The 23,340-nt window shown below is 37.8% G+C and overlaps 2 protein-coding genes across 3 annotated transcripts; one reads left to right on the top strand and one right to left on the bottom strand.

Annotated features, from left to right (window-relative positions):
* Positions 1 to 6,738: 6,738 nt before the first annotated feature.
* Positions 6,739 to 12,282, bottom strand: LOC140798259 (uncharacterized). 2 transcript variants are annotated; one of them, XM_073152059.1, is made up of 6 exons: positions 12,002 to 12,282; positions 11,172 to 11,610; positions 9,747 to 10,057; positions 9,603 to 9,656; positions 8,271 to 8,704; positions 6,739 to 7,293 (listed from the first exon to the last, which is right to left on the bottom strand). In XM_073152059.1, exons 2-6 carry the CDS (start codon positions 11,561 to 11,563, stop codon positions 6,958 to 6,960), a joined length of 1,527 nt encoding a protein of 508 aa, XP_073008160.1. In that variant the 5' UTR covers positions 11,564 to 11,610; positions 12,002 to 12,282; the 3' UTR covers positions 6,739 to 6,957. The 2 variants fall into 2 exon arrangements, with proteins under 2 accessions (XP_073008160.1, XP_073008161.1); XM_073152060.1 differs by having other exon boundaries at positions 8,271 to 8,701.
* Positions 12,283 to 17,942: 5,660 nt separating this feature from the next.
* LOC140797243 (mitochondrial inner membrane protease ATP23) lies at positions 17,943 to 22,959 on the top strand. The gene is made up of 5 exons (XM_073150535.1): positions 17,943 to 18,222; positions 18,352 to 18,476; positions 21,682 to 21,819; positions 21,911 to 21,994; positions 22,477 to 22,959. The coding sequence occupies exons 1-5, from the start codon at positions 18,102 to 18,104 to the stop codon at positions 22,609 to 22,611; spliced, it is 603 nt and encodes a 200-aa protein (XP_073006636.1). The 5' UTR covers positions 17,943 to 18,101; the 3' UTR covers positions 22,612 to 22,959.
* The last annotated feature ends 381 nt before the right edge of the window (positions 22,960 to 23,340 follow it).

Here is a 23,340-nt window from a genome sequence, read left to right as displayed (position 1 = left end):
TATGAATACGATGTCCCATAAAGTATGGAAGGCTCCTTTGATCGGTTCGAATAATAAATCGCCTACCGATCAAATAAGACCTCCACTTTGTCATCGCATGCAGAATTGCCAACATCTCTCTCTCGTAGGTCGATAATTGCTGGGATTTTTTTGATAAGGTCTTGCTAAGAAAGGCTATGGGACGTCCTCCTTGCATTAGTATAGCTCCTTTGCCAACTCACGATGTATCACATTTCATAATGAGCTCTTTGGTGAAGTCTAGTAGAGCTAGAACGGGAGTCGTCGTCATTGTTGTTTTTAGTTTTTAAAGGCTGCGGTGGCTTTATTCGTCCATCTAAAAGAGTCCTTTAGTAAAGAAGTGAGAGAAGCAACGATCTTGCCATACTCGGTGATGAAGCAGCGATAATATCCGGTTAGCCTAAAGAATCCTCGCAATCCTACGGTGGTAGTAGGGATCGGCTAAGCAGCCATACATGCTACCTTTTGATGATCCGTCGCTACACCTTCCGCTAAGATGATGTGGCTTAAATACTCCACTTGTGGTACTCCCCATAAGCACTTGAACTTCTTAATCTTCAACTGGTTTTGCTTTAACAAATTCAGCACATCCTCCAAATTCCGCTAATGCTCCATTTCAGCCCTACTATACACCAAAATATCGTCAAAGAATACTAAGATATACATTCGCAGTAGTGGCTGAAAAATATTATTTATGAGGCCTTGAAAAGTAGCTAGAGCATTGGTGAGACCAAAGGGCATCACCCAAAACTCGTAGTGCCCGTCTAGAGTCCGAAATACAATTTTGTGCACATCCGCCGGGTGAACTCTAATTTGATGATATTCGGCCCTCAAGTCAATCTTGCTAAATATGGTCGCCCCTGCAAGCTCGTCCAACAGCTCCTCTATAACCGGAATGAGATACCGATCATTTACGGTGCTAGTGTTTAGTGCCCGATAGTCAACACAAAAATGCCATGTCCCGTCCTTCTTTCGCACCAATAGCACGGGCAATAAGTAAGAGCTATGACTTGGTTGGATGAGACATTGCTCCAACATCTCGGCTACTATCTTGGAGATAACTTTCTTTTGCACATGTGGATACCGATATTGCCTCACGTTCGCTGGTGCACCCCCAGGTATAATCTCTATGCGATGGTCTGTTATTCGCCTTGGTGGCAACTCCTTTGGTTCCTCAAAAAGTCCAGAAAATTTATCTAATAAATTAGACAACTCGATGGTAGTATCTAGACTCATTTAAGGCTCGTCTCATACTGGTCCTAACTGAAAGAGATAAGCCAAATCACTTACACAAGGTAGCCCCACCATTGGCTGCATCGCTAGAATTGACGGAGACCGAACACCATCAAGCCACATATCTTTGTTTCCTTGCTTAAATTTCATCCAGATGCTCTGAAAATCAAAAGTGATGGGTCCCAAGCTTTGTAACTATTGTGTGCCTAGGACAATGTCCGCTCCTCATAGTACCAACAGATACAAGTCTACAATGATGTCATTTTTTTGCACCCGTATACCAACCCGGCGACACAAGCTCTCCGCCCTAAGCTTCGTGCCATCTCCAATAGCAACGTCAAACCCCGCAGTTGGTTTAGCACCTAAGCCCAACTTTCTCACAAACCTCTCATCTAGAAATTTGTATGTACTCCCGGAATTAATAAGGATGTGCATACAATGCTTTCTAACGAATCTGTCCACCGACAATGTCCTCGGCATGGAAGTACCCGAATATACATGCATCGATATTTCAGCTTGTATATCTTCCTCCGCGCCCTCCTCTACGACCTCCTCATGGACCTCCTTTGAACACTCTCCATCACCCACAACCGCATAGTCCTCTTTAAGACTGTCGATGAGTATCACACTCCCGATCGATTTGGAACACCGATGACCAGAGGTGAAACGTTTATCGCATCGAAAGCAAAGGCCCTTTGCTCCTTCACTTGGGTAGGTGTGAGAGTTTGAAAGGGGGGGAGGGGGTATTGTGCCTCCTCTAATATCGGAAGAAGGTCTCAAAGGTGGTCGTGGTCTAATACTAGCAGTTGTAGTCTTTGGACCCGTAGAATTTCCAACCGGCGTTCTAGGCGCAAACCGCCCATCTTGGTTGCCCCAACTTATTTTCGCTACCATCTTGAGAGCCTTTTGCTTTTGCTCCATCCTTACAGCCTTCTCAAGAGTGGTAGGACAAAGAGCACAAACATCCACCTGTATCTCCTCCCGCAGCCCCGAAATAAATGTGGTTATCAATTTCAGTTCGGGCCAAGGTGGCTCACAATGACTACTAATTCTTGCTTAATGTGACAGCAAAATCTTCATATGCTGCTGTCCCAAATCTGCATATAATCCTCCTATAAAAGTCTGTCCAACCGGTAAATCCTCCACCATGAATAGTCGATCTATACCAATGCAATGTTGTTCCTTGAAGGTGAAAGTTTGTCATCTAGATCTTTGCATCCTCCGCTGTCCCTTGACAATCAAAGGATTGTTCCACTTGAAATCTGTCGGATTACCACCTTGGAATTTTGGAAAGTCCAAGCATGCAGTTCTCCTTCGGATAATATTGTCAGGTTCGCGAAAGATTATTGGTTCATGTCTGAATCTTTGTGCTTGTTGATCTTCTTCTATAAATCCTCGAGCATGTCTATCACCATCTCTAAGTGACAATCCTCTTCATCGACGAAGCGCACCAGTGCCGCACACCTCTCGGGTTCCACCACCGCTAGTCTTGGGTTGTGTATCGGTGGTGTGAGATGATGTGTAAGAATAGGTAAAAGATGATCATTGACATTAATATGTCGCACTTGGACCTATGGGGTATCGGTTTGGTGTGGCCCCACCGTTGGTCCTTCTTGAGGCACCGATCTTCGTCGAGGAGATAACAAAGCCGATCAATTAATGACATATTCCTTTAAAGCATTATGATCATTATGCATTGCGTCTACCTTATGCAGCAATATTTATAACATGCCCCTAAGTTCATCTGCCAAGCCCATGTTCACACCCATAGACGTTGTTTAACTCGGTCCTGCTGTGGTCGCTCCAAAGGAATCGGCCTCACAATTAGGATTATCGTGGATTGAGTCTTCTCTTGTTGGTGTGTTCTCCATTGATCTCCTTATTGATACCATCTTCCTTATTTCCACTATTAATGGAGGTCTGAGGTTCGACTGGCTCTGATACCAATGATATGTTACAGAACGACTTCTTCAAGATCTGTAGTTATTGTAGGAAGCAGCTCACGCAATCGAGAAAAAATATTCACCAAATATACTTCCGTAGTTAGAAAATTATGAAACTAAGTGTAATCGATCCGTAACTCCCTGATCTACATTTTTTATATTTATGCCCTTCATATATTTGAACTACAATTGGGACGAAAATATGATATAGTACAGATGATGGTGGTGGTGACAGGGTGAGTGAATGTTAGGTTTATGGATGATAATGGAGATGAAGGTGGATAGTTGATGTTGTTTAAGTGATAAAGACGAAGAGGAAGAAGTGGTCGAGATCCTAAGGAAGAGGGAGGACTCGATAGACGATGGAGATTAGAAGTTAGGAGAGACCTTGCCAATGATAGAGGTAGTAAGTTGGTGAAGAGGGAGGAGGGAGATTAGGGTAGAGAGAAGATAAAGAGGCAAGAAACTAATATTCTAATAACATTCTAATTTTAGGTGCCATCCACACCTTTATAGAGGCTAGCCAACAAACCAAAATAATAATTATTAACACTAATTCTAGTGGACTTCCATCGATCGCGTTTGAACACGCCCGATCACGTTCGAATGCACAAAAGACGTTCTCGATTTTTGCAAACCTGATGCAGGCGTTCGAACGTGACCCTTCCGCGTTCGAACGCGACCTATAGAAAATTTATTTTAATAAAAATAAATAACTAATACAATAAGAAAAGACTCTAACAAGGTGTATCATATTTGCTGTTTGGACAACTTCGGAAGGCAACCCTCCTTCAACCTTCGACTGCTTGGTATTTGGAAGGTCCAATTATAAGATGCAACCTTTCGACTACAAGCTCCTTCAACTCCAACCATTTGACATTTTGAAAGCTCTAAGGTCTCCATGGCTTGGCATTTAGGCAACATTCTCCATGGTCTGGGAAAGGACAATTAGATTGAATTGAATAAAATTAGAGATGAGTACTTTGCTGGTATCGTTTTGTTTGGTTATAGTTAAATTAAGTTAACCTAGGATTTTAAATGGACATTATAGAAAAAGAAGAGTTTGTTTTGTAAACTTTCCTAATAAAATAAAGCATAAATGCTAACATCAAAGGATGCATGAACATATACATGTTATAATATATCTGCAATATCATAATACTAGCATAATCATCACACTATGTCTATACTATCATTAAACTATAGAAGATTCACTTGCCTGAAGTGTATGCCGCAAATGTTTTTCAATTATCTAGCTTCTCCTATATGGTTGTCAGGTTTAGGACGCAAGGACGTAATCATCATCACACCGAATGGTGGGGTTGTTAAAGCTTCATGATAGATACTGACATATTTGCAACTACATCAGACGTAACCTTGAGGTAATCCCTTGAGAGGTACAATTAAATTTGGTTGTAGGTGAGACACTTGGGAGCGAACATGGGATATGGCAGTGACATTTTTTGAGAAAGCTAAACTATCACCTAAAATAAGCTTACCCATGGTAGGAGCAATTTGGTTATCTCTTGGTTTGAGAGAAGAAAAATGGTAATCTTACCTACTGTAAGAGCAATTTGGTTACCTCCTAGTTCGAGAGGAGAAAAAGGGTAAGCTTACAATCCTTTGGTATATTTGGCAACTTTGGCAAGGAAGAATTATTGCCATTAGCAGCTGTGTTAACTATCGCCAGGATGACAACCATGTTGGCGCTTCCACATCGACCCTTGACTAGAGGAAGCCTCAACCTTAGGTAGCGGAACAACAAGAGCAACATGCCTAGCCACAGGGAGAATCGTACATGAAGTCATATTGTGGTTGATTCAACCACACTGAAAAGACATAGTAAGCAAATTCTCATAAGTTACTGCTTGAAATATCTTGTCTTTTATCGAGTCAATCTAGGTGGATGCCTTTAGCAGGGCCGTGACATCTATTTCAATGCATACCCATGTGAACTTCCCTCTCGTTCTAGCCAGAGTATGGTGTCCACCTTGAACGGCTGGCCAATGTAAGAGGCGACATCCAGCAAAATATCATGAGGCCAATGTTTATTTGCCAATCCAATCAACTAAACTTAGATGGGTGCAGACTTAATCTCTTCAACAAAAAGGCTAGAAGTTTGGCTGCCAAGGAATAAGATTAAGCACCATGATGCGAAAGGTACATAGCCCTCCCATAAGAACATTGATCATGTCTACTTCGACAGAGAACTTGAATGTGGAAAAACTCGTCGTCATACCAATCACTTGAAAAGGCCCCACTAGTTTCCATCTTCAGTTAATTTCCTTTATAAGGTAGGTTAGAGGTGGGGCCGCCCTAAAAACTTGTCAATCAGATTATATTTCTACTCAGCATGAGTGGTATGCACCCACGTTACATCGTATTGGTCCTTTCTGAAGGTTTTGCCACCTTGAATGGGTATGCTCAAGATGTAGGACATGAGGCCACTTTGACCTCAAGAATAATAGGCGGTGCTTCTTTATAAGTCCAGGGACAGTGGTAACTTCTTTGGCTGAGAGCTCAATCATCGTCGCAAAAGAACTTCTAACATTTACTATTGGGGCTCAACTATCTCGGAGCTAAGGGTTGTAATATTTACTTCATCAAAAAGCTTGGGAGGGCTAGGCGGCTTCTTAAGCTTGACAGCCAAAAAAATATTCTTTAGTGGAAAAGGTTGATCAATTATAGTCAAACATTAGTGGAAAAGGTTGATCAATTATAGTCAAACATCATTTACATATATATATATATATATATATATATCATTTATAATATTATTTTAAAAACTTACATATTTTACTCAAACACAAAAGGGGGTATTTTAGACACTTAGTTAAATTTGACAGAAAAATTAACGTTCTTATTTTAATCATAAGTATAAGAACTAGTTTAAAACTTTTTAAAAGATAGAGGTAAAGTGGGCATAAATATATGGTAATAAAATATATTTAACCTAAAATTCTGTTTACTATAATTACAAGTACCAAAATTTAAGCAATTATACTCTGTCGTAGCTAACAAGACCGCAATAAATCAAAAAAGAAAGGAAGACCTGAGATCCAGAACAAATCACAAAAGAAAAGATCGGGACCGATAAGTGAATTGCAACAAATCAAAAAAGAAAAGATTGAGACTGATTAGTGAATCGCATCAACAATCAAAATAGAAAGAATAAGTCGAGAGATCAGATAGGTATAGAGAGAGAATTCCACAATCGCTGCAGAGAGATTTAGCACACTAGAAGCACCATAGAAAAGAGATTTTGGTTGCAGCGAGGACGAGAGGCGACTGCTACGGTGTGTCTGACAAAAAGTAGTCTGCATTCTATAAGCATCTTGTTGAGTTTACAAAGCAAAACGGGAAGAATGCATTAGCTTGGCACACAGCCATCTTGAGACACATTCGAACACAAACATGTTAAGATTGTTGTATGTGTAGGTAAAGAAGTAACTCTCACTTAGCAACCATATAATTTAAAGATATCACTTACGATGAGAAAATTTAATTCAGAAATGCACGAATGTCAGAAATAATAGCTAATACCTTCATGCAAAAGGATTCATAGATATTTATTGTTAGCTAATCCTGACATTGTATTTCAAAGTAGTTAAATTTACAGACTATCAGCTCTGATAAGCACTAAATGCAGAAAGATAGAAAAGAAGCAACAAAGAAAGAAACAGAGGGTAGCATCATAGAAAACTCTACTTGATTACAGTACTACAGGGCCTGATTACCATGGCAACCTCACAGGCTGTACAGGCTAACTTGCCCTCTCAGATTGCATTCGCTTCCTAATTCTTTCACTCCTCCAATTACACACTGCAGCAACTGAAGTCCCTCGTCGCCTCTTTGGTTTCCGGCCTCTGCGTTTTCCAGAGTAGCAGGGGTTCAGCACTTTTCGTTGTGCCACAGCAGTCTTCTTGCTTTCTGGACTTGGTTCTTGCATCACAACCGTAGGGGCAGTGCTCTCCTCCTCGGAGGGGGAGTCAGCTTCTTGCTTTACCAACTCCATAGTTTGCTTTCTTGGTCGACTGACCTCAAAATTTTGATATTCGTCCTCAGCTACTTGATTATCTATCAGAATATCATCAGCATTCTAGAAGAGAGGAAAATCTGTCAGCTTGCAAGACTCAATATTATATCTATCTTTCTTTTCTTACGAAACAATAAACTTTCTTGAAATTTTCTATTAATATATATTGCTAACAAAAGTGAGGGTTAATTCAAATATCGTTGATTTATCTTTAATAGCTGAGTAAAAAATACTAACTAAAAGAGCTGTTGATTCTGGTATGTAAGATCTTAAGCACCTAGAGATGTGAAACACCATTACAAGTTAATACTTTGAGGCTTCAGTAGCAACTGATTCAGCCACAACTGGAATGTACGTTTAACCATGATTCTGTTATTAGTATCATATTAATCACTTGACCAAGCTGTGTGATCACAATTAGGTCAACAAGTGAAATCTAAAGGTATCCCTTAGGCGGGGCAGCTTACGTAACTTCCCAACAGGGGTGTAAACAAGCTGAGCTCGATTGAGCTGGACCTAGCTCAGCTCGGCTTGAGCTCGAGCTCAATTTGAGCTGGCAAAGTTTAACTCAGCTCGTCTTCAACTCGACGACTCATGGGCTTAATGGGTTGGTTCCAATATGTGACTAACATCTAAGAGTCTTTATGCATTTAAAAGGTAGGATTTGAACCTAGATCGGCTGGGCTAATAGAAACTATCTTAACCAACTATACTCTCTAATATTTATACATTTATTTTCGTCTATATATATATTACATCATCTCACATATTATATATCAATCCTATTTGAGCCGAGCTTGAGTGAGCTGACTCTAGCTCTACTCCACTCGATTACACTTTCAAGCTCAAAAATCTAGCTTAGCTCGGCTCATTTAGAGCTCGAGCCGAGCTCATGAGCCTCGCAAGCCAGCGAGCTTTTTTGACAGTCATACTTCCCAATATAGTTCCCCATATATCCAAAAGATTGGCAGTAACTTCTTGCTATTTTACAGATAACAACAAAATCATAATTATCAAATAAAAGAGATAGAAAGCCTTACTTCATTGCACAAGTCTCCAATCTGACATGAAGACAGGGGATTGTCAGCAGGAAACAACGCACCCATCGTGCTTTCAATTATATCCAGATCGGCTGCGTCCCCATAACTTGAGACTGCACTTTCAGGCATGACAACATCTTCCATCTCATAATCAGATACGTCGTGAGGTGGACTACGTGGTGTTCCAACTGGCATTGCATCTCCATTCTTTCCAGGAGAGTAATTAGCACTTTGAGCATAGTTGGTCAGCATATTTCCCACAAAAGATGTCTCTCCTACTTTTTTGCACATAGCCTTGCTGAGATCAGCTCTCAGCTTGAGTACTCGGGATTGAACAACTTCAATGTTCAAAAGAATTTGCTCCAAAGAATTATCACCTCCCTTGGGGCCAAGGAACCAATCAGTATCATCATTACCTTTCATGCTTTCATCTACTGCACAATGGGCAATGAAATAAGTAACAAAGATGCTCAAAATCAGGAAAAGATACATAGGTCATTCTTCAAAAGTGATACATATTTGTTGGAAAATAAGACCCGTGAAAGCAATGTGATTTTTAACTTGATTGCTCAGACCACCGGCTTATCTGGTTTATACGCTAGGATAAGCATTTGCTCACTGTTAACTCAGTTTGCCATTTTCCAACCCAACCTCACTTACCCACTTACACAAGATGTAGCACAAACTTGTACTTCACCTTTTAGAAAATCATGACCATGTTATATCTCATAACAGTGGGTGAATTTCAATGAAAAAGTAGCATAAAGTCTGCCGTCTCAGAAACATGTCAATAAATAAAGTTAAAATTACACTAAATAGCACAAGTATATTTCAACTATTTGATATATCTAAGACATTCAGCATCATCAACTTAATGATTCTCATAGCGGTAACTATACTTGTGTACTATCTGGTCGATCATTATATCAGTCTGTATAAATTTATCAACTAATTCTTTGGCAATTCCATCAATCAGAGAATGAGCACAAGGCAACTCTAATAACAATGGTTAGCAAAATCATTTTTAACTAAGTATTATTCAAGTATTGGAAAAAACAAAATGTCATATTCACAATAGAGTACCCTGAGGAGTAAATTGCATGTGTAAGATCTTTGAGAAAAGTTCACATTGCTAAATTAGTTTCAACTTGCATGAAGTAATTAGGAACATCCAAACTTAATAAATGGTAACTGAATAGGTTGTATCTTAAAAAGATAATGAATTTTCATCAATAGATATAGAATATGAATTCTGTTTTAACCTGTATGCCATCAACACCAAGAAGATAGAGAAACAAAACTTTCAGCAAGAAGTTCGACCATGAAAGATACCTAGATCACGGTAATCATCAACTGAATGGCCATCTGTCTCAGCTCTCTTATTTTCTGCAAAAGTTGGCAAAGGGAATTTATCAAGATATAATTTGGGAATATAAAGGACACAATAAGACATAAACAGAAGAGCAGTGATGGCACCATAATAAGAGAATGCGTTGTGGTTTGACATGTATGATGATGGATCGACTGTGTCTTCATATCTCTTTCTCTTTCTCCTCTTCATGGCATTTTTTCTACGACTTTGACAAGACAGAGGCACCGATCTAGATACAGAACCATCCAATTCAATTATTTTTGACTGCAACCCCTTTTTGTGTTCAAATAAACCAAGTTGCCTATCATATTTTGATGCTTGAGATTGTAATTCCTTCATCCGCAGTTCCAACCATCGGCACCTCCACATTAATGGGCTGATAAATTTTCTCCAATGAGCAGTCACCTTTTTCTTCCTGAAACACATCTTTTTAGTCCTTTCAACCATTTACACACATTTCTTTTTTGAGAGATTAAAGCAGAGAAAACGAATGTGCGATAAAATTTGCGCAGTACAACAATAAAATTTCAAGATTAAATTCATGTCAAGACATTAGTTCTTCAAGGTATTTTCACCAAGGCTAAACTAATAATCCACAATAATCTAAGACCATGAACAGAGATCCATCCAACAAGTAGCAACAAAGAAAAAGAAAGATAAACCTTAAAATAGCACATAAGGAACATGAAAAGGCAAAACTAATGTAATAAAGAAAAAGCTGAAGTACAATACAATAAGAAAATTTGAAGCTTGTTTTGTTAGTTACTCACCCAACAATGGAGATGAATAGTCCTTAAGATTCTAATCTATCATTAAAAAGTTGTATTAATGTAAGTAATCCAAGAGGTTGAGCCCATTATTATGTAGTCAATATGTGAGTGAAAAACCAAAGAGATAATTAAATCCAGGGATTTTGAAATATGCAAGCCAAATTTGAACTGTTTTGGATACTCCTAGCCAAAATTTCCAGAAACACACACAAGAAAATGAAAAAGAAACTTATCGTTCTTTGAGTTTTAAAGCATCATAGGTTAAATGCCAAAAAATAACAAAAATCACCTATGTAGATATGAAAACTGCCTAACATATCAATTTCAGCACAAAGGAGATTCAAAACCAGCCTCAATTTTGGGCAAAATTGTCACTGACATTTATTTGATGAAATGAGAAATGAAGTTTACAATGCTACATCCACCTCACAAGTGAACAGAATACTAAAAAAAATCCAATATTACATTGTTTCTAGTATATCCATAGGTGATGATAAACTATATAACTACACCATAATGCATACTCAGTAATACATACATATGTGTTAGAAGATCTTATCAACAATTCTAGTTATATGATCCTAATTCGTATTCATTATAAATTACCTAAGACCCTAATATTTCTTTCCTTTAAAATAAAAATATGATAATTAGAGCATGCTACCAAAAGGATGTGCTGATAATTGAACAGCAACACAAACAACATAGTTTCAATAACTAAAAGGAGAAGCATTATCTAGATTGTCAAAAAGGCAGTACTTGAACATCCTAGTGAGCCCATTGGAAACAGGAGCATCCTCATTTGCGGCACCAAAAGGTGAGTCCACTTCTATGTCACTCTGGTCTGGCTTCAGCTCAACATCAGACCCAGAACAAGTGTCTCCAAAAGAGCTAGAGTGCTCTGTGGCATCTAGATCTTCAGCTTTCACCAATTCAACAACTACATCACCAGTGCAATCAAGAATATCTACCTCCTTATCCATTACTCCATCCTCAGCATGAAGCACACTGTCCTCACAGTTATTCTTGCACATCGATGCTGCATCTTTCGCTTCAAACGGATCCCCACATGCCTCCTCAGTTTCAGATTTAACTATGATATTTGGTTTCCTTTCTTTGTCGACACCATCTAAGGTCTGGGCAGGCACCATTCTGCCCAAGAATCCCTTAACCAGATCGAATTCTTGGGCTCCCCAACCTGTCCATTAAGTAAATGACAAGAATCAATTGAATGCACATTCAATTCATTAAAGATTCACAGAACACTAACAATACCCATCAAGTACAGCTTGAGATGAGCATCAAACTTGCAAGAATACGATGAAAAGACAGAATTCATATCAAACGCAAGAACCTAAAGATCTCAACTTGCTTGGGAAAAGATGATCTTTCCACTAATAACTGCAGCCTGTGCCCGAGAGGGCACTGCTGCAATTCTCAAGAAACAGGAAAAATGCTTCTAAGTAACCGTCAGCGCGGGACTGATCCCCATGGTGGACTGGAGGTAAAGAGGATAAAGAAGGGACATCGAGGGGTGGAATCCATGGGAGGAGCGGAGGAGGAGGGATAAGTGGAGGAGGGAATGCTACCTTCTAAGAAGACCGTAGGCGTCGATGGAACAAGTAGGCGTCGTCGCGTGAGGAAGAATGCTTCGTAGATAGAGGAAGACCGGCGTTGAGGGAGGAAGTAAGCGTCGTCGCGAGAGGAAGAAAGGCGTCACCGTCGTCGAGGGAGTACCGTCGTCGAGAGAGGGATGAAGGCGTAGGGCATGGGGGCCCGGTAAGTTTAGGAATTAGATATTTAGACTTGATCGTGCCCAATTCTTTATTCCCTCACTGCCTCACACTAATGTTTTCGCTTATGTGGTATTGGTAGGAGAGCAAGAGAGAACGACAAAGGATAGAGGGGACTTGGTCTGGTCGGCCATGAGATGTCAAGCTGTTGGAGTCGAATCAAATCCCAGTTCGACCCCATATCAAGCTGCTCGATTATTTAACAAACCCTAATTGTCCTAATCGTACCATTTTTGCAGGAAAATTTATGATAAATTAGCAAAAATGGATTTCAGCAACTACTCACAAAAATTTCAGGAATAAATAAAACAACAATCAACATTGTATACAAAACTCTAAAAAACTCAACTTTGTAACATCTCATAAAAAATGGCGTGATTCTTTTTTTTTCTTTTTTCTCCATCACCGCCATTTTGCGAGGGTATTGCTGCCTCACCGGAGAGTCGCAAGAGGACGTCGATCTTATGGCTCGATTTGTTGAAGCAACCTCTTCAACTAGGTATTTTTAATTTCAATTCAATTAGGTAGTTATTATTTTTTTTCACCCGTGCCTTACTACGTTGATCCAAAAGTTTTCCATCACCGTCATCTTGCCAATGGTGCATTTTGTGGGCCATCCCGTCCCCTAATTGAGGCTACACTTGATAGCCATCTTTTGAGCCATTTTTTTATTAGTTCCCGTCGGTGTCTCCCCTCTCTGACCGGTGGGAAACCTTCCCTCCTTGCTTGGATGCCCTCGGTGTCATTTGACGATGCCCTCGTGGCTAGAGTCATCGGGCAGCTCTCTCAACCTAGTTGTCGACCTTGGTGAAGGGCATTCTCACCATCAGCTACCTCTAGCAGTGGGTAGGCTACAACCCAGCCCAACCCATTTGGTTGTTGGGAGTTGGGCCGTAGGCAGTCCAGCCTAGTTTGTCTTATTAGGCTATAGACCTACCTAAAGATGTAGTCTTGGTGGGTTTGAGCCTTGAGCTCATTTGGGTGGGTTGGGCCGTGCTCAATCCTTGTTGACAATCTTGGTTAGTTGGGCTTTGGTCCCACCTGTGTATAGTAAGGATTGTAGTGATAGTAGGTTGTAGCCTTTTCTTTGGGCCTTCGATTAGGATTGTCAGGCTTGACGAGCGGCTTGGGTGAAGCTCGAGTTCGGCTCGGCTCAGTCAGAGCTGAGCCGAGCCCGAGCCGTCGTAGCAGGCTCGAAATTAATATCGAAGCTAAAGCTCAGCTCGATAGGCTCGATAGCCTGACTAGCTATAACTAAGGACACGTGGCATAAAAAAATATTGCCACGTGTCCCTCACTAACCCATCCTCACCCGTGACCTTCAATATTCATCACCCTCCCTTTCTGTCGGCCTCCATCGGCAAGCCACCACCATGGCGCCACGCCCTCCTCTCCGTCAGCCTCCTCCTCCTCCTCCTCTGTTGGCCTCCTCCTCATCCACTCCATCGACTTCCTCCTCCTCCTCATCCACTCCGTCGGCTTCCTCCTCCTCCCTCATTCACTATCTCCTCGTCGTCGCCTCCTCCATCCGTCTTCGACTCCTTTGGCAAGCCGTCGTCCATGCCGTCACCGCCCAAGCCGCCACCGCCTCATTCTCTAATCAAGCCCGAGCTTTGCTCGGGCTCGGTTAGGCTCAGCTCGAGTTGAGCTGAGCCGAGCCTGAGCAAAATTATGAGGCTCGAAAATAATTTCGAGCTGAGCCTGAGCGAGAACCGACTCGCTCGAGGCTCAGGCTTGGCTCGTTTACACCCCTACCTTCGATTAGCTCAAGTGGTTTTTGGACTATTATTTGCTCTCAATGTATTTTAACCATTTTGTTTAGTTAACAGTATCAAATGAACCCCTAATTTATGATCTATCATTAGAGTTTAGCGTGGTTGAATAATGGTAAAATTATTTTTTTACAAATGGGTGTATTACTTTTAATAATGTGGCAAGTCTTAATACAGCTAAACTAGTTCTACTTGTTTAATAAATGTAAGAACCTCTCTCATCATGTGGAGGTGATATCTTTGCGATTGTTGGATCTCGATTCATATTTAATTGCACCCTAAGAAGCACGAAAAAGAAAAAACGGTCTTATATTCATATCTAATATGTATCAAATATGGATACAAGGCACTTATGCTCTCGATATGTATTTGATTATGCATAGTACCCAAAATTAAATTAAATTAATTTAAAATACTATATATTGGTAGCATACAACTAAATATGCTCGGGATGTGATAGAATACATTGCAGATAAGGGTGGCAAAAAACTTGACTCGCCACGATAACTCAATTTTTAAATGGGTCATGTTCGTGTTTATTACTCAACTCGTTTAATCACCAAGTCATTTATGATGTGATAACTTGATTACGAACCAAATAACTCATTTTTCACCTAAATAAACTACTTTATTATTCAAATAAATTTATTTATAATCTGAATAAGTTATATAAATTCAAATAATTTGTGTCATTAACAAATTATGTTCATGTTTAGAAATTTTGATACATTTAATAATTGAAAGTTTGATGATTATCTTCAGAATATTTTTCTCAAACTATATAAAACTAGAATTTCATAGTTTAAATATAAATTATTCTAATTCTATGCAATTTTGAAAAAAATATTCTTCATAAGATATCCATTTGACATCCAAATATTATAAAACTAATTGCATAAGATCGATGACATCATGATTTAGAATTTTTATATTCAAAATTTCTTCATATTCAAATTCTATCTGTGGCAAAATAAATAATTCATAGTTTAAATATAAAATTCTATCTATTTAACTAATTATAATTATCTCGCCGCTATCTCCAATTAATCTTTTAATCTTTCTATTTCTTTTTCTCTATATAAGTCTTTATAGTCGCTATTTAATTAACACAGTAAGCGACTAATCAGAGATAATAATGAGATAATTAGGATTAGTTAAACGACCAATAACTCTATAATCAAAAAATAGAGAATAGCTAAATTCAAATTATTTGGTTTCTTTTAAAAATAAATTAATCTATGTTGCAAATAAATTAGAGTATCTACTTATGATGCAACAAATTGGCAAGATATTAGTATTATAAATATTTCTAAAAGTTTAAATAGGATAGTATTTATATCACAAGTTAGTAGAGTGGATTCGTCCATTCAAGTCTTGGTAGGACTTCGCTGATGCAATTTGTGCTCGGTTCGATCAAACTCAATATGAGGATTTTCAAACTATATTGACTAAGCTAACTCAGTCAAAAATAGTTCAAGCTTATCGAGAGGTGTTCGAATAGATCTACAACCAGATCACCAACCAGTCAAACTCAGCCTTAAAGAGTACCTTCATTAGTGGGCACATGCTTGACATTTAGGTTGAGGTCAAGGCTCTAAGGTCCACTACTTATGGGAAGGTTTTATCATTAATGGTTCCGACGGAGTCCGAATTGGATCAGTTGAACCAGATCGGCAAGAAGAAGAGAAGAAAGACATCTCAACCCCACTAGAGGCTGCACTTACCTCGGCCTAGCCCGCCCAAACGGCTCAGCCTAACTGTCAACAAATCTTGCGCTGTTTTATACCCAATGACTTAGAAGAGCATAGAAAGAAATGATTCTATTTTTAATATGACGACCATTTTATCATTAGTCATAAAATGCAAGTGTCATCCGGCCAACATCATGTTCCTAGTCGATCTCAAAAAGGATGAACTCGATCCTCCGACTAGCACGACAAGCTGTATGAGTACAAGAACGTAAGAGATTAGTCACCTTAAGGACAAGATGCCGAAAGTGTGATAGATTGATATGATCCGATCATGTGGGGTAAGTCAATCGAGTCAAGTTAGTTAGTTAAATTTATTTATTATTTTTAAATTTAAATAAAATGGATAATTCACATGTGGATTCGATTAGTTAGAATTTTACTCCTATAAATAGGAGTGGTTATGAGTTGATTATGATCATTGAATGAATTTTAAGTTTAATTAATTTATTTTTATTATCTTTTATCTTTTATTATAGTTGTTAAATTGTCTTTATTTTTATAAGAGTAGATCGTAACCCTAAATCCACCTTCAAGCATCCAAACGCCAGCCAAAATCAAAAATCAATTATATTTTTTGTTCAAATTAATGGTCATAACTAAGTAAAAAATTAGAGAGATAGTAATACAAAATAAAGTTAGTAGAGGATAATATATATATATATATATATATATATATATATATATATATATTTAACCCTATTATTTGTGTTCGTATACATCAAAATCTTTTTCTTCTTTAGTGGAGACAGAGATACGGTCCGAACTCCAAAAAAATAATGCACAAATGCAGGGTGTGAAATGAAAAAAAAAAGTTTCACAGAAATACTGTCTTTTAATTGCCATGGTTATTCATCTTTGATCGTCTGCGAACTTTGGATGAATTTTCCTACCTGACTCCATTCCTTGATGATAATGAGCTTCAATTTTAGCCATGATTACATAGGACTAAGTTTGGGAAGTTTATACCAGTTCGTATTTATATTCGCTAAGATCCGATTTATATCTTATATGTATTTATATTTATAATTAGCTTCTTTCATATCAGATAGATTTTCTTTCAATTCATATTCTCTGATTGCAGCAGGCACTTAAATCAACTCTATGAGATCGTTCTCCCTTTCTTATTATTACCTTGGAGAGGATCAACCCAACAGAAAAATAAAAAAATAAAAAAAAATCACAGGAGTTATATTTCTGCAAATTTAGATGAAATTATGAGAAGTGATGAAAAATGGCTACAGCTGCATTTCTTTGAAATTGAAGCATCTTGTTATACTAAAATTAAGCTGTAACTTTGAAATTGACACATTCCAAAAACCTAATTCTAGAAATATTATTTGTAAATGAAGTTTGGTAGCTATTGATGCTACTGTCACTGGAAGCCATTGTGGAAGAAGAATTTATGTTGGATGTGAAGGGTATGAGTTTAGGTTGGGATTGAGGAAGAAGAAGAGTTATGGTTTAGGCTTGAATTGGGGTTGAAGAGGAAGAAGAGTTTGGGTTGGGATTGAGGAGGAAGAAATGCTTGAGTTTATATTTTAGTTTCTGTTGGGGGTAGAGGAAGAGGAAAACTATTTTGCTTAGAGTGGATGAAGAAGGAAAAAGAAGAAGAAGAAAGAATATAGAATAAGGGTAATTCTATCTGAATTTAAGATATTTTTATATTCTAAGAGTATATGTCACAAATTTATGAGGTGGGTCAGACTATTTTCAATCATAAAGTGGGACACTATTATAACAAAAGGTAAAATTATAATGTTTTGTTAGTTTAGGAGGTCTTATTATAGCGTGTTAAAATTATAAGGTCACTATTATACTACATTGGCCTCGTTTGGTTCGTGGATAAAGTTTTTTAAGAATAACTTTATACAAACATCTTAAATATAAATTAAGTACATTTATAACTTTAACTCATATTTTGTTGTTTGGTTGTAAAATATAAATATTACCTTAGATAGAATCTAAGTAAAAAATTTGCATTTAATTATTAACTATAAATAAGTAGGTTAATTATATTAAAATTTTGCTTAGAAAATATGCATCACAGTTTTTATTTGTGATAAAATTTTATGTATAACTAATTACGTGACTTACCTTGTACAGGATTTGACCAAAATATACATAAATAATTATTTTATTATAAAATACATTTTAAGAGAATCCTAATTCATGAATAAATATATTTATGGTATTAAACCTTAAATCTCTCCTTTTGAGGGCTATTTGCATTCCCAAAGTTGGTCTTACATAAATCCACACAAAAAAAAAAGAAAAAAAGAAAAAAAAAGAAAAGTTCACAGCATTCTCCAGAACGAAAAACTCAAAAACCCCTTCTCTCCTCCCCGCCGCAAGTAGGTAACCAGAGCGACAACAATGGGGGAGGAGGAATCGATACCCATCTGCCACGACGCGCACACCGGCGTGGAGACGGCCAACCCCCACGCCGGCATGTCCCAGGACGAGTGCGTCGACAGGATCCGCAACAGCCTCAAACGTACTCTCTCCTCTTCTCGATCCATTGTAGTTTCAACACCTTCAAAGATGCAACTTTTTTTTTTTTTATAAATTTTTAGGCCTCTTCTTCTTGATCATCCCTGATTGTGTTGTTGTTGGTGGTTGCTAGATCCGACGGTGAGGTTCTTGAGGGAGCACATGGAGAAGGCCGGCTGCCCCGTCTGGCCGAGGCTTATCACCGCCGCGAACTGCGCCGATCAGGGTTCGGCGGGCGGCTATGCAAGTCGGCATGGGGTATTTCCACTTCCTCAATTCCTCCTCTTCTTGCTTGCCATTTGTAAATCTTGATTTGAGTTGAGAAATTATCAGATGGCACTTCCTTTTGTGCTTAGCGTATTTGCTGAATTTGCTGAATCCCTAGTAAGAGATGGTAAATGAAATGCTTAGTGTTTAGAGTAGATTGTCGCAACCATATGTTGATTCTGTTCATTAGGGGAAATTGGATGCTGAAAACCTGAGTATATTTAATGGGTGTAGTCTTGTATAGATCGGGCCACCAACACAAGGATGCCAAAGAAGATACAATTTTCAACGTTCAAGCTGACTGTGCAACTTTCATGTAATGCACTAGGCAAGATTGTTTTAGGCTTTTATGCCAGAGTCGACTAGACCTGCGATTAAATGCTTGATTTTAAGTTATTAGGTCAAATATTTGGTTATCTCCACCCAAGTCCAATTCGAACCAGGTCCAGGAAAACTAATTGTCAGTCTGGTAGCTCTGTCTCTCTTATTCTTTTACTCATTAATCTAAAACATACTTATCCATTCTCTTCCTTCTTCCTCTTGTAATTTCTTGTATCACCTATGCACCACCACTGGATTTTGGCCTATAAAGTAGAAACAACAAACATTGAGAGGGACAAGGACTTTGACGACCCACAGTGTTTTACATATTTTTTGCTTTGATATTATTTTAATGTTGCTCCTTTGGTCTTCTTTTCTATTAAACTTTCCATGACTATAGCAGAATCTTGCAGTCAGTAGTGACAATTGCAAACAGAAATTTCTGATCCACCAGAAGGGCTAAATTACATTATTGTCATGTTAAATGAATATAAGGATGTTCCCCAAATTTCTGCCAACTTTTCTGATACTTATACTATATTTCCAATATTTTCTTCTTGTTTTTATTTTCTTTATGCTAAAAGAAAATTGAACCTCAAATCGCTAGAACTAGATTTGAAACAATGGAAACTGACAGAAACTCTGGAAAGTTCCTTCTTGCGAGTGCTGGAAGTAAAATTGAAACAATAACATTGAGCATGGAGGTCTATCATCGTGTTTGTTTGGAGTCCTGAATATATCTATGGATACTTGGGGGGTGGGTTTTCAAGATTCTAGATGGAATATCAAGGTGTTTGGCTGGTAGCATCTGATAGAGCATTTATTCATGCCCTTGTATGTGTTAACTCTTCTGCTCTTTCTCCATTTCAATTTTTTTTTATAGACGGTAATTGTATTTGAGATGAAATTTGTGTAGTTAGTTCAAACTATCTTGGCACTTGGCTTTAGCTTATATTTCAATATGCTATCTTTTTAATTATGTTTGTGGTTAGACAAAGGAATGGGGATGGAGCATTAGGATCAATTGTATTACATGCTTGATTGCCAGTGTGAAGTTTAAGTGCTAATTAAACTGATTTAATTCATTAAGTTGGGACATTTTGGCCATGCATAAAGTATATTTTCCAATTAGAAACCTTGAGGCCACAAGCCAAATAACATGAGTGCATGGCCACTTTACATGAATCCTGTTATTTCCCTATACATAGGAAATGCCTTCATTTGTAAACTTGATAAGTTGAAAATGGCATCCATCTTGCAACTAAACATACCTTTTAGGTGTATAACAAAATGTTAGTGGCTTATCAGCTTATGGCTCATCCTATCAATATCTTAATTTTCTGTGAGATGCTACTAGTTTATTCATCCCAAATTTTACTCTTGTAGGGAAAAGTAGTTCTCAACAAGAATGTGCCACTTATATCTTGGCAGCGATTTTTGACTTACTAAAACTCTCTCTGCAATTGTTGTAAGGCTGTGCACATCTTATCCTCTCTAGACGTTGCATTGGAAGGAGCATTGTATATTGAGCTACCCAATGGAGTAGTTCTCAATAAATTAGTCTCAAATTGGATCATGTGATATTTACTCTTTATAGGTAGGGGTGTAATCGAGTCAAGCTTGATTAGAAATTAATTTCGAGCCTGAATTTAGAATCAAGCTTGAATTGATTTAATTTCAATTTGAGTCAATTTCGAGCTCGACCCTAAATGATCCAATCAATTGTACTACATATTCAAACCTATTCAATTCAAGCCTAAATCGAGCTGAGATCGAGCTTGAATTGAATCATGCTTGATTCAGGATTGAATCAGAGTTGAATTAGGCTTTTGATTCAACAATCCCTATGCAAATAAATTGAATTACCAATCATAGATATTACAAAAAATCTAAACAAATAAGTAACAAAAAATTGATTAAATGTACACATGTAGCAATGTTTTCTCATATTGCAGTCATAACATGGCTAAAAAAAAATGGCCCTAGAGTAACTAGTATTATGAGTCTTTAGATCTTGATCTAAATGTTCATATTAAATATATGTTTTATATATTATATATTTCTAAATATAATTTTAATTCTGATTCAGCTGATGAAGCTTGAATCGACTAAATTTTGAGCTTGATCGAGCATTAGCGAGCCATTTATAGGAACCCATTTTGTATATGGAACTCATGGGAACTAACTTGAGTTATGATAAAATGTAAAGCATGAAGTACTTGGTGTTTGGTGAAGTTATGACGCAGTAATAAAATGGTTCTCACACAAGTTGACACTGTTCTTGTTGTATAGGCTACCAATACTTATTTTTATCTAGAAGGTAGATATTGTGCTTAATGGTTTGTTATTCCTTGCAACTTGTGTTATATAGATCTCAGACTCATATATTGTAGTTCTCCTTTAGAGTCACTGGTTTCATAGTTCCTTGTAAAGCAGGACACTGGGAAAGAAATCATGGTGTATGAGCCAATTTCATATTCATGAGGGTGAATGCTGTTGTACTTATCTCTTGTCATTTGCAAACAAAATAGATCGGTCACGTTGTTTCTTTTTTGCTAACAATTTGTGCTATCACTAAAATTTTACAATTTCCAAGTTCGGTACAATTTGCCATGACATATGGCTTGTGATCACATGTTTGATCCCATGTAGCATCAGCCCCCCCTAAGCAACAAAAAAGGTCATACTCCTCTTATTGTATCTATTAAGTAATTTCCTCTTTCTGATTGGAATTTTATATTTTTGTCAAAAGCTCCAAGATGTGCTGAAAATTTAGTCCTATGTCTGTAGGCAAAGATAGTTTGTCTTACCTTCAACATATATTACAATATTACACCTTTGAGTGGACCTAATTTTTGTATTTCTTCTATGCAAGGTAACAATTTGCTGTAATCACATGACATTCCAAGACGAGATAAATCAGGTAGTGATTCATGAGCTAATCCATGCTTATGATGACTGTCGTGCTAAGAACTTAGATTGGAAAAACTGTGCTCATCATGCTTGCTCTGAGGTACTGAGATATACTTGTGATCTGTCTTGGAATGTAAGAATCATCAATTGCCTTTGATAGGCTCTTAATATAATTTCTTGTTTACTGATAGATTCGTGCAAATCATCTTAGTGGGGATTGCCATTACAAGAGGGAGTTGCTGCGTGGCTTTATGAAAATACGAGGTCATGAGCAAGTGAGTGTTCTTTTTTCTTTTTGTTTGCCCTACAATTTGGAGGATGCCACATTTCAATTATAATCTTTAATGCAAGTATTAGTACATAATCATCCTGTATGTGTCTTTTTAATCAACTAGTTTTCTTTCTGCAATTTGAGCGGCTGTCTTAATTTTAAGACTTTAAAACACAATTCTGCATATAATGCAATATTATAATATTAAGATAGTATATATATGTTATATAGCTAACTGTGTCACGGACTTAACCTTTCGATGGGGCGTCACATAACTGACCCATAAGAAAAAGCTGAAGCAGACCAACACATATGTGGGGTTTCTTTTTTGTCTTCATTTGGTTTCTTTCGTGATTTACAATTTCAAATTTGAAATTTCGTGGCTATTTCTCTCCTTTAACACAATGAAGTTACCGGTCAATCTTTTTATGATTTCCTCTAATCATGTTCCACTTTCTTCTTTGCTCTCATTTTGGATACATGAAGGAATGCGTGAGAAGGCGGGCTCTCAAATCAGTCCAAAACAACCCATACTGCTCCAGTGCAGCTGCAAAGGATGCCATAGAGGCTGTATGGGATGTCTGCTACAATGATACTTTTCCTTTTGACAGGGCTCCTTGATGCACAGTTCCTCAATCCTGATGGCAGCTCGAATATTTTTCCTTTTCTCCAGTAGAAATCAGAGAAGCAGGTTAGCATGTCTGATTGACTTCATCATAGTGATGGGGCATTCATATGTACCATTCTTTTACAATGGCTACTTCTAGTTTTACCTGCAGGAGTAAGTAATCCTGAGGTTCAATTTGACATAAATTTGTTTGCAAAGGAAAAAAAAATTAACTGTCATTATTCATATGGTGATTTTTCTCATGGAATATTAGAGATATTCTTGTAATGGCAACTGGGTATGCCAAACTATATTACATTTAATTGGTAGCATTAATTTGATGATCAGGTAGTGTATGAACATGTTGGTAATGTAATCTAGCAAAGTATCATAAGCAGGTTGGCATTTTCTCAAGGTTTGTAGTACTGTTTGCTAGAGTAGATAGCTAGGGCATCTCAAGGGTTAATTGCACTTGGATCTCATTAGCCGTTGCTCTTTTTCACACAGACCTTATTTATTCTTTCTGACACTTTAATCCCTTAACTATCTAATATTTCTCACTCCCTAATGATGTTAATAGAAAATGTTAGAGAAAAATTATTTTTTGAGAGAAGTTAAAATTTATCATGTATTAGTCATGAGATATTTTTCCTGAAACCAGCTCAAGACCAATTTGGTCGGAATTGGTTTCAGCCTCTCCCAGCTTGGCCCGGCCTAAATCCCAATGCTCGAGCTCGACTTGA

Source organism: Typha latifolia, chromosome 11, assembly GCF_019914945.1.
Source record: "Typha latifolia isolate L0001 chromosome 11, TyphaL0001v2, whole genome shotgun sequence".
Classification (NCBI taxonomy): Eukaryota; Viridiplantae; Streptophyta; class Magnoliopsida; order Poales; family Typhaceae; genus Typha; species Typha latifolia.
This window is presented reverse-complemented; position numbering and strand designations above follow the sequence as displayed.